This window comes from Purpureocillium takamizusanense, chromosome 13, assembly GCF_022605165.1.
Source record: "Purpureocillium takamizusanense chromosome 13, complete sequence".
Taxonomy (NCBI): domain Eukaryota; kingdom Fungi; phylum Ascomycota; class Sordariomycetes; order Hypocreales; family Ophiocordycipitaceae; genus Purpureocillium; species Purpureocillium takamizusanense.
Window position 1 is genome coordinate 369,703 of NC_063080.1, and position 14,926 is coordinate 384,628.

Here is a 14,926-nt window from a genome sequence, read left to right on the forward strand (position 1 = left end):
AAGATACCCAGACCCGGACCAGAGCCTCAGAGAGATATAAAGCGAGGCCGATGACCCCGTTGAGATTAATCCTCTTCTCCTCCTCAGACAGTCCAACTCATCAGACAAACAGCTTCCGCCTGCATCTCTCTCTCTCTTTCACCACCTCGCCCACATCTACTTCTACTACTCTAACTCATCTCTCTTTCCCCTTTCTTCGGAAAACACTCCTCTTCACAATGCACGCCAAGCTCATCGCCCTCCTCGCCGCCCACGCGGCCGCCGTCGCTGTCCCCTCGGAGCCGAACCTGACCTTCGACTTCGAGCACGGCCTGGTGACGCCCAACAACCTCAAGGAGCGCGCCCTGACCTGCAACGCCGACAACTGCCTCCGCAACCTGCGCGACAAGCGGTACAGCTCCTCGGCCAGCGCCTTCTGCTCCACCTACATCCAGTCCACCGTCGTCAACACCCAGTACGCCGTCGCCACGGACCACCAGACGAGCACGCAGACGCCCCCTCCCGTTACGGTCACCAACGTCATTGTTAAGTAAGTCGGCCCCGTATCTCTGCCTCTCTCTGCGCTGCCTTCTCCCTCTTCTCCTGTTTGCGCGCAGCAGCAGCACCATCACAAGCAAGTACGCATGCTCATAGTCTCCCTCCCCAGTGACCTCAACGTTCCCACCGCCACCGAGGTCGTCACCAAGTACAGCACCATCGCCGACCCTCGCTACAAGCGTGATGCCGCGGCCGCGTACCCGCCCTGGCTGTCGGCCTCGTACCCTGCCTCGCGCGTCAGCAGCGCCTGCTCGTGCTTCATCTCGACCCCGTCGCCTGCCATCCAGCAGACCGTCACCCTGACCACCTCGACCGAGGTCGACCTCTCCGTTGTAAGTGATGCCATCCCCTCTTCCTCGCTCCTCCATCAACATACACATGTATATCCCCTCGCAACTGGACATTCCTGCTCATCGCTTGCCCCCAGCAAACCCTGCCCCCCGTCACCAACACCGTCGACGTCACCTCCACGCACACCATCAACGTCATCGCCACCGAGACGGCCACCGTCGGCGTCACCTGCGGCATCAAGGGCTGCGTCTGGGGCACTAGCGACAAGCTCCTCGCCAGCTCCGGCAGCCTCCCCGACATCGCCGCCTGCAAGGCCCTCTGCGCGTCCAACCCGGCCTGCCAGTCCTTCCAGTGGAGCGACAGCTACAAGCACTGCAACCTCGGCTCCGTTCCCGCCACCACCTTCTGGGCCAGCAACAGCGGCTACTGCGACGAGTTCCGCGTCTACGATGCCTCGTGCTCCGTCTAGATTTGCAAAACCGGTGGAAAAGAGGGCGCAGTACACTGCGGCGCCCGCGCGTGGTTTGTGTGCCTGGGAAGCCGTCTTAATGTTTTTTTATCTTCACTCCAACTTCAAAATAATTATCCATCTTACATAGAAGTTTGGCTGTTGTCGACACACTGCAGTCGTGTCAAGTATAAGTCAGGAAGCGACAAGTACATCTACAATGTGTCAAATAACTATTCATGACTCATGAGTCACTTTTGGCTACAAAATAAATTCTACGTCTGTTCCGCATGCAATTCTGAGTCCAGGGAGAACGCCAACATTTGCAGGGCTGCTTGTGGTGCGGGACAACTGTCGGAGGATACATGGATGCTCGTTGCATCTGTGAAAGGGGCTCGACCATGGTTCTCGTACTCTGGGGAATTGATGGCACTGCAACGTAGCTGCATGTAAGGCGAAGTTGTCTTTACTGACAGGTAGCGAGAGGGGCGCCAGACGCGAGAAGCCGGCATGGACTATCATGGGGACGAACATGAAGTGCGGCAATTCTACACTCCTTTCTGCAAGGCGCATGGCATGTTCTCTACGAGGCTGGCAGCAATCCTCGGCAACGAAGCCTCGTCGGTCATGCCAATGGCAGATTACTCCTCCAGAGCCGCGAGCAGCTTTAACTTAGGCAAGGAGCGTTCTATCACTGCGAAGATGAGGTCCTTCCCGTATGCGACTCCACTGTTTGTATGCAACACTCCCTGGAAGTCGCAATTGTAGCCTTTTGCCGTCGCCATGGGAAGAAGAAGTCAGAACACGACGTTCTGGGATCATGTAGTTTATCGTTGATATCGACGTCGATTTCTAACGCTACCCGTGAAAGCTCGATAAAATTGGCAGTTTTGTAGCCTACTCGACACGGGCATATCGTATTTTTCTAGGGCTTACGTGTGTCATTGGCAAGTCTTTAGCCAATACGTGTACTCGTGAGCGCCTGCTTGGGAATCGGATTGACGGCAAGCGAGTTGAACGCTAGGATTCTGCCAATCTATCGACATTTTTGCGGTAAGTAGTATAAAGGATACATGACGTTTTGCGACTTTTGCTCCGGGGTGGGCCAGGCGGTAGGGGATTTGTCTAATAAGTCGGGAGGTAAGCCACCACGCATATGGCAAGGCCGAAGGCCGAGATGGAAGATACGGGCCGCCCCGTGTTTAGGGTCTGCTTTGGTGAGAGTTGAGGCTGTGCGATACGGGTTTGTGGCAAAAATAGCGGCAGCCGTACGAAACTATGTACGATACGGATGGGCTCCAGAGGCGCGGCATGTGTGCAGACTGCATGTACAGTATGGGTGCAAAAAAGAGCACCGGGACTGGAGCTTTCTTTCATGCCGATATTGTCCACGTCGGGTGAGCTGGAGTTGGCAGCGTCGGAGTAGACGGTATACTATTTTGTTCTAGTCGTGGATGCGTGACGCCATGAATGCTCGGAGTTCAGGGGCAACATACCGCCGCTTTTTGGCCCGGAGAGTGGGTGACGTTAGTACCTACATACATGCGCGGCATGCGAAATCTACGTGCTGCACGCGACTCGGCAACACACACACGCTCTCTAGCGGTCTGTGCTCTCGATCGGAGCCCCGCGTCTGTCGGGTGTTGATGAGATGTGCGTGTGAGTGAGTGTGTGTGTGTGTGTGTGTGCGTGAGTGAGAAGAGAGAGAGAGACAGACGGGCAACGCGTTGACGACATGCCAGCCGTGCGGGAGCCGACGAGCCGCGCGTCTCGTCGGGCACACACCCATCCATCACATTACCATGACAATGCGTGCGCCCGCGTCCGCTATACTAACTAACATACGTAGCAGCTACAATGGGCATCTCGCAGTGCGATTCCACACCACCCACCCGCCTGCCTGCCTACACGCTGACGCCCCAATCTCAGGGGGTCACCCACAAGCCACCACCACCCAAGCGGCCGCGCGCAGGAACTCGAGTCCGGACCTTGTGCTGGGAGTAGGCTCCTAATAACTAACCCACGCCACGCGCGCGCGCACACTTGGGCCCGTTATTTCAGTGGATGACATCGGGGCTTGCCTATCCCTGCCGCAAGGAGCGCCACTTTGAAACCCCCCTCGAGGTGGTGGGATGGATGGGTGGGACCCGCTCATCCGCTGTGGACGGACGGGATGGGATCGTTCGTTGCCGGCAACCGGCTTGGCCGACGTTTGCGGTCGTTGAGAGGGCAAGGCTTGCTGCTCAGCGGCTCAGCCCATCCCAGCCCATCCCAGCCCATCCTAGCCCAGCGAGGCCAGGGGCGGCGGCTTGTCGTTGTGCAGTCCCAAATCGAAGGAGGCAATAAGCATAACGATGCGGTTGGTGGGTGGCGCTGCGATGGCGGTTACTCTTATTCGACTTTGAGTTGTTCGACCCGGCCGGCTCTCCGGTCAGGGAGGCTAAATCGACGAACAGTCTTTGGACAGAGAGGAAGATCTGTGGTGTGTATGATGGTGATGATGGTGGTCACAGACTGGCGCAGGGTTATGAGATTCTGATCGCCAACGGGGAACGAACACCCAGCAGCTCATAGTGGTCGCAAGTCGGTCGCGCGCGCGTCCACAGGCTGACCAAATGCATTCCAAGTCCAGGACGGACGGACGGACGGATGGATCGGAGGCGGGATGATGGTGCTACAGCGGCCCCCCCATCCCCCCCTGGCATCTGGTTCGCCCTGTGTGGCATTGCGGAGGAGCGCCGTTTCGCTCCGGCCTTTTTCTTAGGCCTGCAGCAACGAGGACAGAGGGAACGAGCGAGCACCCAAGGATCGTGGCGGAGCGGGCTTGCAATTTCAGCTTTATTCCCGCCATGCCCGATGTCCACTGGTGTCCTTCATGGTGACTCGTCTCCCCTCCTGTGTAGGTAGTCAGTCTGTGACCATCAACGAGCACGCGACCCCTGATTACCTTGTTGTTGATGCGCTCTCTAGGTACTGGATCGAACGCGGCGGCTGTCCCCTCAAGCCACCCGCCACTGCGACGAGGGGCCGGTCTCCGGTTTTCCCGTTTCCCCCAAGCGGGAAGCGAGCGACATGTCTTGCGAGCGTCTTTTGAGTTGACTTGTTGTCCGCCGTGAGCAGCAGAGAGAGGCGAGGGCACACATCAGCCAGCCCAGCCAGCCAGCCAGCAGCCATGCAACCCTCCCATATCCTCCCCACTCCTCCATTCCCTGGTGGCCAAAAAAACACTGGAGAAGCAAAGCAACTTTTGGTGTAGTTAGCGCTAATAACTAGCCTTGGGACCGTCCTGTCAGGATGTTTTGAGCAAATACGAAGGGATCTGCTTCGGGCTTTTCCCACATTGCCCCCCGTACGTACGCCAACCAGCCAGCGTCGCCTCGCGTGGAGAACATCTCACCTTGCCCTTGATGACGCCCCCCCATACATATGTCATACGACATGAAGAAGCCAGGGCCCCCCTCGATTCCACGTCTCCCGCGCTTTTGCTCCATCTCGCTCCTGGCTTGGCCCTTCTCCGCAAATCGAAGCGTTCGACTCCCCCCAACTTCATACCTTCAAATGCGCTGAAGAGTGTCCTCGTTTCGGCTTTGACATAGACTGCGGCGCCGCATTTGTCTGTCATCGCGCGTATATTTCCCAATCCGCTCTCCCGTCGCTCGTTTGTTTCTTTTTTTGGTGGTTTAATTGCTTGGTGCCGCCTTGCCGGCTGCGATGCGTGCTCGACGCACCTGGCAGTCACGAATACTATCATCATGATGCACTCGCTATCCACATTGACGCTGCTGTCGGCTGCTGGCTTGGCCACGGCGGCGTCGGTGTTTTCGCTCGACAACGATGGTGCGCGCCCTCTCTCTCTCTCTCTCTCTCTCTGCCCGTCCCCGTGATCCTCCGGTCCGTCGTCCAGCGCAACAAACGGTCAAAGAAACAGACTCGTTTGAGATTTGGATCGAAACAAAACGAAACAAAACGACGCGACGGAGTGACTGAGTGACAGACTGAATGACTGACTGACTGACTGAGGAACTGAGTGGCTAACTTGTTGCTCGCGCAGCCGCCATCAGAAACTCGGCCGGCCAACTCGCCTGGGACATGCTGCAGTACTATCACGGCAACGAATCCGGAGGCACGCCCGGCATCCTCCCCGGGCCGCCGCCCGCGGGCGACTACTACTGGTGGGAGGGCGGTGCCATGTGGGGGACCCTGATCGACTACTGGGCCTGGACGGGCGACTCGTCGTACAACGACGAGATCATCCAGGCCATGCAGTTCCAGGTCGGCGAGGGGCAGGACTACATGCCGCGCAACGTCACCGCCTCGCTCGGAAACGACGACCAGGCCTTTTGGGGCATGGCCGCCATGTCGGCCGCGGAGAACAAGTTCCCGGACCCCCCCTCCGACCGGCCCGGGTGGCTGGGCCTCGCGCAGGCCGTCTTCAACACCCAGGCGAGCCCGGACCGGCACGACGAGACGTGCGGCGGGGGGTTGCGGTGGCAGATTCCCTTTTCGAATAATGGGTATGGGTATAAGAACAGTAAGCCAATCCTTCTGCGCGGACATGTTGATGTGTGGTAGACGGATGTGCCGAGGGTGGCATCTCGTGGAGAGAAACACGAAGCATTGGAGCAAACGTTGAAAAGCATACGGAACGCTGACAAGAGCAGGCATCGCCAACGGATGCTTCTTCAACATGGGCGCGCGACTGTTCCGATACACGGACAACGAAACATACTCGAATTGGGCGGAAAAGACGTGGGACTGGGTAGAGAAGATTGGTCTCATCGACGCCAAGACGTACGCCATCTACGACGGAGGAAACGTCGAGCACGACTGCAAGGACATCAACAAGGTCCAGTACTCGTATAACAACGCCATTTTTGCCCAGGGCGCGGCATTCATGTATAACCACGTGAGTTTCTTGTCACACGCTCGAGACAGGAGGAAGAGACGGTTTCCCCCTTTACTTTAGAAAAGTTCATGTTTTGCTGATCCGTGTTATACGTTGGCTGCCAGACCGAGGACCAAAAGTGGAAGGACCGCCTCGACAAGCTCATCACGTACGGCCTCGAGACCTTCTTCCCCAAGGACATCGCGACGGAAATCTCGTGCGAGCCGGGCAACGGGTGCAAGACGGACATGTTCACGTACAAGGGCTTCGTGCACCGGTGGTACGCGCAGATCACGCAGCTCGCGCCCTTCACGGCGGAGCGCATCCTCCCCGTGCTCAAGACGTCGGCGCAGGCGGCCGTCTCGCAGTGCACCGGCGGCGACACGGGGCGTGCCTGCGGCCTGCACTGGGGGGACCACAAGTACGACGGCAAGACGGGCGCGGGCCAGGAGATGAGCGCGCTGGCCGCGGTGCAGAGCCTGCTCATCGGCCACGCGAAGCCCCCGACGACGAGCAAGACGGGCGGCACGAGTAAGGGGAATCCAGGCGGGGGGAGCGGCGACGGGAAGATTGAGAAGGAGGCGAAGCCGGTGACGACGGGGGATAAGGTGGGGGCGAGCATCGTGACGATTTTGCTGCTGGGGCTGGCGTGTGGGATGTTTGGGTGGATGAGCATTGAGCTGGAGGGGTCCAGCTAGATGTAAGTACGTATGATGTGGTTGGACCCATGTATCGGCGTTGGCTGTGTTTTTTTTATTCTCTGGGAGCTATAATGACCGAACCTATTATGTTATGTTATTTTGGCAGCGTCCCAACAGTGCTCGGGCAAAGCCATCACACATGACTTTATGTTGCTGTTCCGCGGACTGGTCATTACAATTTGTTACATACATGGGCGAGAGAGCATTAAAGTAGGACGAAATGCCTTTTGTCCTGAAGCCCTGCCGTGTTTATACGTTGAAAGTGGCGACATGGAGTCTTTGGTGGGTTTGGCCTTGAGTCTGGTGCGGGACTCCTGGGATTGACTTTATCGGGAGTCTTTGTTCCGGGTTATCAGTAGTATCTTAGGGCTTTCCCAAGAGTCTCTCCTTCGACCTCAATAGTCAATAGTCTGTAGTCTCTTAGCTTCCCAAGAGTATCTCCTTCAATTCAATAGTCTCTGATAACCCATCAGGCTCCAGTCATCAGAATTCCTGCTTGAACTCCCCTCATCTCTCACGTCTATATATACTCTCTACTTCGTAACATCAATGTCCATGTCCAGCATCGACACTCACGTCTGCATGTGCGTCAAGGCCACGACAGGCAACGGCTCGTCAACCAACTCTCGCACAACCGGCACCAACGGGTCCAGCCCGACGCGCCCCCTTGCCCACGTGATGCCCTCGCGCACGTCCTCGAGCGCAAACATCTCCGGCGACCGCACCAGCACCGCCGACGCCGCCTCGACCACGTCCCGCCCCGTCCGCCCGGCCGCCCACCACAGCCACGGGTCCGCGGCGCACGCGTCGAGCAGCACGCCCCAGTACATGAGCACGAACATGGCGACGGGCTCGCGCGTGCGCAGGCCCTCGATGACCTCGGGCCCGCACATGCACGGCACGCTGATGAGGAAGCCCTTGATGCGTCCTACGGCCTGCTCTGCGAAGGCGTACTTGGTCTGTCCGACGGCGATGCGGTATGACCACACGTCGTATGATAACGGGCCTTGCCGCTGCCGCTGCCGTTTCTTCTCCTCCGACGAGTCGCCATCCAGCTCCCCCGCGTCGTCCGGTGGCGGCAGCGGTAGCCGCACGAGCCGGTTCACCGTCGAGAGGCGGTTGATGGCCGTCTTGGTCTGCGGGTCGATGAGCTCCATGAACTCGAGCCGCGGGTAGTACTCCTCCGCGGCGACGCGCGCCGACGTCGGGCTGTCGAAGAACCACTGCCAGTTGAGGGCCGCCGTGTGCGCGCAGCCGACGAACATGACGAACGAGGCGTGCACGCGGTCCAGCATGCTCGTCTGCGCGGACCGCCCCCCGCCTCCGCCGCCGTCGTCGTCCCAGATGATGAGGTTAAAGTAGCCCGCCATGCAGCCAAACGTCGCGAGCAGGTACAGCGTATCACGCGTGATGGTCTGCATGTTCAACGCGACGCGGAACGCGGCGCTCGCCTTGTTGCAGTACTCGAGCGCCGCGCGCCTGTACCGTCGCGCCGTCGAGCGGTCTCCCGACGACGATGATGAGGAAGCCTGCAGCGAGGCATCGACCGCCGCCAGGGCCATGATGCCGTCGAGGATAAAGCCGTGCCGCAGTCCCTGGCGCGGCAGGTCCTCCTGGAGAAAGGACTGGCAGGTGGGCAGGCTGTACATGCCCTGCCACGTGCGGACGGACCAGCGGTGCATGAGCTCGAGCTCGAGGAGGCGGTTGCTGGACTCGGAGGAGGAGAGGGACAGCGGCGAGATGGTCGCGGGCGGGCGACGCACGGGGCTGAGGCTGTTGGACGAGGAGTGGGAACGAGAGTTGGAGTTGTAGGATTCGATGACCCAGGTGGGCGACTGGTCGCGCCTCGGCGTGGGGATATAGATGCATTCGACGTTGCGGATGGTGCAGTTGGCGCAGGGAGGGCCTTGCTCGTCGCACTACATATATGTATCCGTGATGAGCCATGCTTCTCTTGCCATTGATATCCAAGTCGGGATCAGTGCTGTCGAGCTCAGGGAGTGGGAGGCACACGTTCTATGGGCGGGCAAATGATGTATCGTGTCTGGCCGTACCTTGACGTGCCGGGCTTTGCATGCCGTGCATCCCCGTCTTGACTTTCTGTGCGCTCCGCGCCGCGGCTTCTGCATCTCCATGGGAGCACACGCTCAGGGATCGAGGCCTGCTGGCGCCGAACGTTTGGGGCTCGCGACGAGTCACTAGATGGCGGCCCACGTCAGATATGAGGTCATGCCGCTCTTACGCTTCTGCAGTTTAAAGTACAGTCGAAGGGTATCGTGAGGCGAATTGATGACGGGCCGGCCGGGATGGAGACAAGTCGGAAGAAGGGAATAGTTGCAAGTTTCGTGATGGGAAACACGATCATCGTCTAAAAGAGCATCCTGTCCCTGAACGCAATTGGCACACGGACAGGCAGGCAACCTGATGACAACATAAGCTTCCTGTCAGCCCCGTCTTGGCGGCGCCGCCGTTGTGCCTGCCCCTTGGCCTGTCCGGGCATGGCGATGCTGACAACATGTGTCCAGCATCTAAGCCCATCGCCACAGTTGCGCCAGCGAATGACGAACCGAGCTGTGACAATTGATCAGCATCAGCATCTCCCCAGTTGAGCTTGGCCTCGGGCATCCAGGCAGGCGGGCAAGGGCGCGAACAACCCCGGCGATCTAGTGGGGGTCCGGCTTCTCCGTCAAGGTTGAAGGGACCAAACAAGGCGTGCGTGTCTGGCCGTTGCCAGCTCGTGGCATCGATGGCAACGAATTTGAGCGTGATGCGCTGGTTACAAAGATGCCTCTCACCTCGACTGGAAAGTCTCAATTCGTTTCGTCTTCTTCAGCGTTGGTATGAGGAGGACGGGAGAGGAACCCCCGAGCTTGAAGAAGTGAGCCCCCTCGATGGCAGGAGGACATGAAGCTCTATTTGCCCGATTGGGTTTCCATAGCAGGCTTTTCTGCTAGCTGTCGTAATGAGCTTACAATTGATGAAGGCCAAGAGCCCGGTGCTTATAGACCGGTCTCTATTTGATGGGTGTGGTCACATTAATGCAAGTGATGGTAACTACTAAATCACCATGTCTCGTCACCGATGACATGCGCATCTATTGTATATCTCCGCGCATGACTAGGACGTGTTCGGCGCCCTGACGAGCTTAATGATGATACCCTCGGGCTTGGCACCGCTCTTCTTGTATTCATCCGTGTCGTACAGCGGGTTGGTCGTGTTAGCCTTGGCGCCGAGCTGTCCGCCGTTGGCGCCGCAGCCCGCCAGCGCCGCCTTCTTCTGCGCGTCGGAGGCGCCCACGCCGCCGTCAATGGTGGCGGCCAGGTCCTTGTACAGGATGCTCGAGCTGACGCGCGCCTTGATGTGCTTGGCCAGGGCCAAGACGGTGCCCGCGTCGGGCACGGGCAGGGACCACTCGGCGCAGTCGACGGCCTTGGGCATGCTCCAGAACTTGCCCGCGCCCGTGTTCTGATCCCCGATGTAGCGCAGGTAGTCGGCCACGTACTGGATGTCGTCCGGGTCGAGCTGCTGCGGCTCGCCGCCGGAGACGCCGTAGCAGATCTTGTCGGGGCCCTCGCCGCAGGGGGCGCGCGTGCCCAGCAGGGGGTTGGCCGCAGCGAGGCTGGTGGTGGCAACGGCAAGAGGGAGGAGGAGGTGGCAACGCTTGACCATGGTGACGGAGTTGTTTCAACTGACGGGTGTAAGAGGGCGGCGGTGGTTGGTGGTGGAGTTGAGAGGTGATGGCACACAGAGATGGATCACGAGAAGCCTCAGTCCCTTGCACCAGCAGCACATCACTAGGCATTTATACTGGCGCCGCTGGCAGACACACTGACTGCCTTATATTTGATAACTGGATGCGCAGCCGAGCAAGCATGTCCCGTTTCTGGCAACCAGCGATCCATGGTGCCCATCAGTATCGTGTACTGGAAGCACGAGGATGTTGTTGACGTAGCAAGCCTCGCTTGCATGTGCCCGGCCATCACGACTTGGATATTGCTCGCTGTCTCACCACCGGCTGCCACGTTGTATGTTAGTTGAGCCATGACGAGGTCTAATTCTGTTCGGGTCAATATTTACCAATAAGAGCTATCTCGTATGCGATTGCAACGCAGGGTTCAACTGGCACATGTAGTTAGTTTATGTAGGATTTCGTGACACCTTTGGTCCTGACTCCTCGTAGAAGCAATGCTTGTGGTTGCGCAGCTTATACCGCCGTACCAACATCAACTCTGCATCCTCCATCAGTCCTGGCGTCTGCTTACACTTGGACTGAGGGTTCCAAGCTCTGAACCTGCTAGCTGGTAATGGGTCTTCACATTGTAATAAACCCGCCATTCTTCGGCACTAAGAACAAATGGCGCTACTACTACACCAGACCACTGTGCCGCCCTGGCCCTGCTCGGCTTCGGCAGCGGCAAAGGCCTTTGGTGGTACACAAGTGCTCTATCGCTTTGGATCGACTTACACGGCTTTGCAAGGGCGCAATATTGGACGTGTTATTGTGCTGCCCACCGGTGCCTCGACGTTCCGAGACTTGAAGGTGTTACCTCGCACAAACAGTCAGCAAATAGCTCATCTCCCATCGACAACATCGTGACCAAGCCATCTCGATAGTGAGTTCTGCGGCAATAACACATAGGCGACGGCGCCTGCCTAAATCGGATCCAAGGCCCGAGAAAATTAACAACCGTACAATATACCTAGGACGCCAACGTCACATCGGGCCCGTCGCAACTTGCCATCTGCACCTCCATCCAGGTTGCCGGTCCCAGACCACGTCTCAGCGCCTGGACTTAGACCGGACCTGGGGAAACAAAACATACGGCGGGCGACCCTGACAGCAAACAAACAGGCCAGGGGAAGGCGAGTCTTGACATCTTCCCGAACAAACAAGCCCAGCCGCCCTAGCATCCCCTCGCCACTTCAGTCTCGTCTCTCTGGCACGTCATAATCTCTTCAGCGCACCACCCACACACTTGCGATCCGACAATTGTCTGCCTGCCTGCCGCAATGCCGCACCCCTCCTACGAGGCCCTCTGGGCGAGCTCGGGTGTCCAGCTGAACCTCGAGGCAGAACGGCTCTACTGGATCCTCCAAGACCCCATAGAGGACTCCATCTTCGTCATGGATCGTGCCAACGACCCCGCGGGGCCTCGCCAGCCCGGCTTCCTGCCCGGCACCACCACCACCACCACCACCACCACCACCACCACCACCAGCGCACCTGGCGGAGGCGAGGGCGGCGGCGGCAGCGGCGGCAGCCCCAACCTGCATGCCGTCGCGCACGCCTCGCTATGCGACCCCCCGGTCTCGTCCATCACGGTGCGCGTCGACGAGCTACAGGACGCCGCCGACTCGTGGGAGGACGAGCACAACTACGCCTCGGGCGACGACCCCGAGGGCCCGTGCCGCTGCTGCGGCCTCCGCCCGCCCCCGTACGACAAGAAGCTCACGGTCGTGGCGCGCGGCGGCGGCGGCGACGAGGAGGCCGGTGGGTTCGTCACGGTCGGCGACTACGTCGCTGCTGTGCACCCGTGGCTCATGAGCCTCCGGAGCTATTTCCTGCAGATCAACTCGGGTGGCAGGGAGCCGTGGCCCGAGGACACCAAGCTCATGGTCAGCTTCCCGTGCCCGGACGACGTGGCGGTCGAGAAGGAGAGCACTTGGATGTCGTCCCAGAGGATTCGCGTCGTGGGCCGCCAGAGGCGTGCAGAGGAGGCTCAGTGGTCTTCTGGGCAATGAGTGGATGATGCTTTGCGTTCACGTTTGATGATGTGATGGGGGTGTATTATTCTTCTCTACGTTTGAGTGAGGAGGCAGCAAACAGTGCTTTACGACAGGCACACACGTGATACATTCAGACAACAAGACAGTAACTGTTAGTTGAGCACACTCAACGCACGTCAAGACACGCTGGACCCAAAGCTACTTTGACAAGGCCCATCTCATCAGTCACGCGCCTTCCAGCTAGGTAGCTACCTCACTTGGCCTGCGTGTCACACTTGCCAAACAGAGGCTGGCACCCATCGCCGCAGTCCTGGGGCAGCGATCCGCAGCGCCCGTCCCTGTTGCAACAGTTCCCATAGGTAACGTCGCACGTGTAGGCCTTGGGCCCGCCGCAGCTCCCGTCCGTCGTGTTGCCCATCTGCCACGGGAGGCTTCCTCCGCCGCCGCCCGTGCCGGGAGTGTCGTCCGGCTTGTTGGTGCAGTTGCCGAACTGGCAGACGTCCGCGCCGCAGAACGCGGCGCCCGTGCCGCACTTGCCGTCGAGGTTGCAGCAGTCGCCCCATTTCCCGGCGCACAGCCAGTAGCCGTGCTCCTCGCCGCAGGTGCCGTCGGTGCTCCAGGTCTTGTCGCCGGGGCAGGCGCCCTCCCAGCAGATGCCCGGGGCGCAGTCGACGCTGACGCGTGGAGTGGTGGTTAGTGTGAAGAATGTGCAAGGAAGAGAGAGAGAGAGAGAGAGAGAGAGAGAGAGAGAGAGAGAGAGAGAGAGAGAGAGAGAGAGAGAGAGACTGTGGAAGGGGAAGGGAATGGGGGAAGAGGCGCACTCGTAGTCGTCGCCGCAGGTAAACGTCTCCGAGTTGCAGCACTGCTTCGGCGTGCCGAGACAGGTCGCGTTGCGGTTGGGGGGACCGCATTTGCCGTCGTAGGCTCTCAAGGGCTCGATAACTAGAACAGTGATGCGTCTCAAGTCATTAGCACGAGAAACATGTCGGGTCAGAGGTAGGCCCTTTTCTCATCGTGCAATGAGGGTATGATGGAGCGCAGGGGACATGAATGGACATGGAGGGAGTTGGGAGGGACTTAGGAGAACGCCTACAGCCGCTCACGCAGTACTTTGTCTTGGGCTGAATGTCACTGCAGTCCCTCTTGAGCGCCGGGTTAATGAGAAAAAATGTCTCGACGTCAATGTCGTGGTCGTCCGCCATCTGCTTGCACGTGTAGTAGTTGACGTCGGCAGGTGAGGTGGCGTTTTGTCGACAGTTGACCTCGCCGGCCTTGGGTGGGGAGTCATCGCCATCGTCATCTGCTGCTGCTGATGCTTCGTCGACCATGTCGAGCGTCGAGCCGCTGCCCGGACGGACCCACTCGTACGGCTTGCACTGACCCTTGGCGGCTGCTGGCGGCACCAAGGCGGACAGGCCGAGCAGTTGGATGTAAGCGAGACCGACAATAAGGGCCGGGAGGCGGAGGGGGGAGGCCTTCATCGCGAATAAACTTGACCAGGAGCGATGAATGATAGGAAAGCAGGGGGCAGAGGAGATAGCAGTCGACAAACAAACACGAAGAGCGAAGAGTTTGGGCCGGCCAGACGCGAGCGAAAGGCTCGATCGAGTATTGAGCAAAAGTTATTGATACGACTGGACTCGAAGGCAATCTGCTGCACCTCACCTAGGCAAAAAGACCGGTCTTTCAACTCTGTATAAGACAACATAGCTTAGACGCAAGGACTAACAAGCGATTCATTCACGACTCCAGCACTCAACTCTCCCCCCCCCTTTCCATCCCCAAACTGCCCTCCGGCCGTCAGTACATGCGGACATCCGATTAAAACGCGCCGGTCAATGATATCTGTCATCAAGCCGCGGGTCGTACTGCAGCAATAGTCAGGGTCGACCTGTTTGCCTCATCTAGTAAGTCCGGCCGCGCGTACACCAACTTCGGCCCCTGGAGAGCACCGTCCGGAAATGCACCGCAGAGTCGCATTCTTCGCTTCAGTGTGAGCGAACAGCCGGAAGAGCTTGGTAAGACCAATCATGAATACATGGGTCATGGGATGGCTTAAGCGAATGTTGCATGGAACTTGCGCCTTGTAGACGACGCTCCGTGCACGCATGAGGTGGGATGCGCTGCGTCTGGTAGAAGGTTGAGCTATGCCGGTTGGAAGACGGCCAGCCAGTACCTTATCCGTGTAAGTTTACTTCGCAAGTGCATTATAGGGAAGACTGGGCTGTATAAGACAGCTACATGCTCGGGCGTGGGCGCATATGTATGAGATCGGCGAGTATACTATCTTCTGCCGCTGCGCAGATCGGACGCTTCGTGCTATTGCCCTCCCCTCGA

General features: G+C 58.8%; 6 protein-coding genes across 6 annotated transcripts; 3 read left to right on the forward strand and 3 right to left on the reverse strand.

Moving 5' to 3' along the window:
* Positions 1–218: 218 nt before the first annotated feature.
* On the forward strand, positions 219–1,297 carry JDV02_010630 (uncharacterized protein; the record flags this gene model as incomplete). Its single annotated transcript, XM_047992380.1, has 3 exons — positions 219–529; positions 647–869; positions 965–1,297. The coding sequence occupies 3 exons, from the start codon at positions 219–221 to the stop codon at positions 1,295–1,297; spliced, it is 867 nt and encodes a 288-aa protein (XP_047848394.1).
* A 2,887-nt stretch (positions 1,298–4,184) lies between these two features.
* On the forward strand, positions 4,185–7,578 carry JDV02_010631 (Mannan endo-1,6-alpha-mannosidase). The gene is made up of 4 exons (XM_047992381.1): positions 4,185–5,113; positions 5,328–5,807; positions 5,938–6,182; positions 6,287–7,578. The coding sequence occupies exons 1-4, from the start codon at positions 5,029–5,031 to the stop codon at positions 6,857–6,859; spliced, it is 1,383 nt and encodes a 460-aa protein (XP_047848395.1). The 5' UTR covers positions 4,185–5,028; the 3' UTR covers positions 6,860–7,578.
* On the reverse strand, positions 7,290–9,160 carry JDV02_010632 (uncharacterized protein). The gene is made up of 2 exons (XM_047992382.1): positions 8,917–9,160; positions 7,290–8,781 (listed from the first exon to the last, which is right to left on the reverse strand). The coding sequence occupies exons 1-2, from the start codon at positions 8,995–8,997 to the stop codon at positions 7,435–7,437; spliced, it is 1,428 nt and encodes a 475-aa protein (XP_047848396.1). The 5' UTR covers positions 8,998–9,160; the 3' UTR covers positions 7,290–7,434.
* An 819-nt stretch (positions 9,161–9,979) lies between these two features.
* On the reverse strand, positions 9,980–10,531 carry JDV02_010633 (uncharacterized protein; the record flags this gene model as incomplete). The annotated part of the gene is made up of 1 exon (XM_047992383.1): positions 9,980–10,531. One exon carries the CDS (start codon positions 10,529–10,531, stop codon positions 9,980–9,982), a length of 552 nt encoding a protein of 183 aa, XP_047848397.1.
* Positions 10,532–11,617: 1,086 nt separating this feature from the next.
* Positions 11,618–12,942, forward strand: JDV02_010634 (uncharacterized protein). The gene has a single exon (XM_047992384.1). The coding sequence runs from the start codon at positions 11,873–11,875 to the stop codon at positions 12,602–12,604; it is 732 nt and encodes a 243-aa protein (XP_047848398.1). The 5' UTR covers positions 11,618–11,872; the 3' UTR covers positions 12,605–12,942.
* Positions 12,843–14,070, reverse strand: JDV02_010635 (uncharacterized protein; the record flags this gene model as incomplete). The annotated part of the gene is made up of 3 exons (XM_047992385.1): positions 12,843–13,263; positions 13,411–13,531; positions 13,683–14,070. 3 exons carry the CDS (start codon positions 14,068–14,070, stop codon positions 12,843–12,845), a joined length of 930 nt encoding a protein of 309 aa, XP_047848399.1.
* Between the last annotated feature and the right edge of the window lie 856 nt (positions 14,071–14,926).

What these genes read in the sequence shown, in the direction of transcription:
- JDV02_010631 (XM_047992381.1), top strand. Translation starts at nt 5,029, where the DNA reads ATGATGCACTCGCTATCCACATTGACGCTGCTGTCGGCTGCTGGCTTG. An exon ending in GTTTTCGCTCGACAACGATG is followed by an intron (nt 5,114 to 5,327) that starts GTGCGCGCCCTC and finishes TTGCTCGCGCAG; the next exon opens with CCGCCATCAGAAACTCGGCC. An exon ending in TGGGTATGGGTATAAGAACA is followed by an intron (nt 5,808 to 5,937) that starts GTAAGCCAATCC and finishes TGACAAGAGCAG; the next exon opens with GCATCGCCAACGGATGCTTC.
- JDV02_010632 (XM_047992382.1), bottom strand. Translation starts at nt 8,997, where the DNA reads ATGGAGATGCAGAAGCCGCGGCGCGGAGCGCACAGAAAGTCAAGACGG. An exon ending in GCAAAGCCCGGCACGTCAAG is followed by an intron (nt 8,782 to 8,916) that starts GTACGGCCAGAC and finishes ACATATATGTAG; the next exon opens with TGCGACGAGCAAGGCCCTCC.
- JDV02_010634 (XM_047992384.1), top strand. Translation starts at nt 11,873, where the DNA reads ATGCCGCACCCCTCCTACGAGGCCCTCTGGGCGAGCTCGGGTGTCCAG.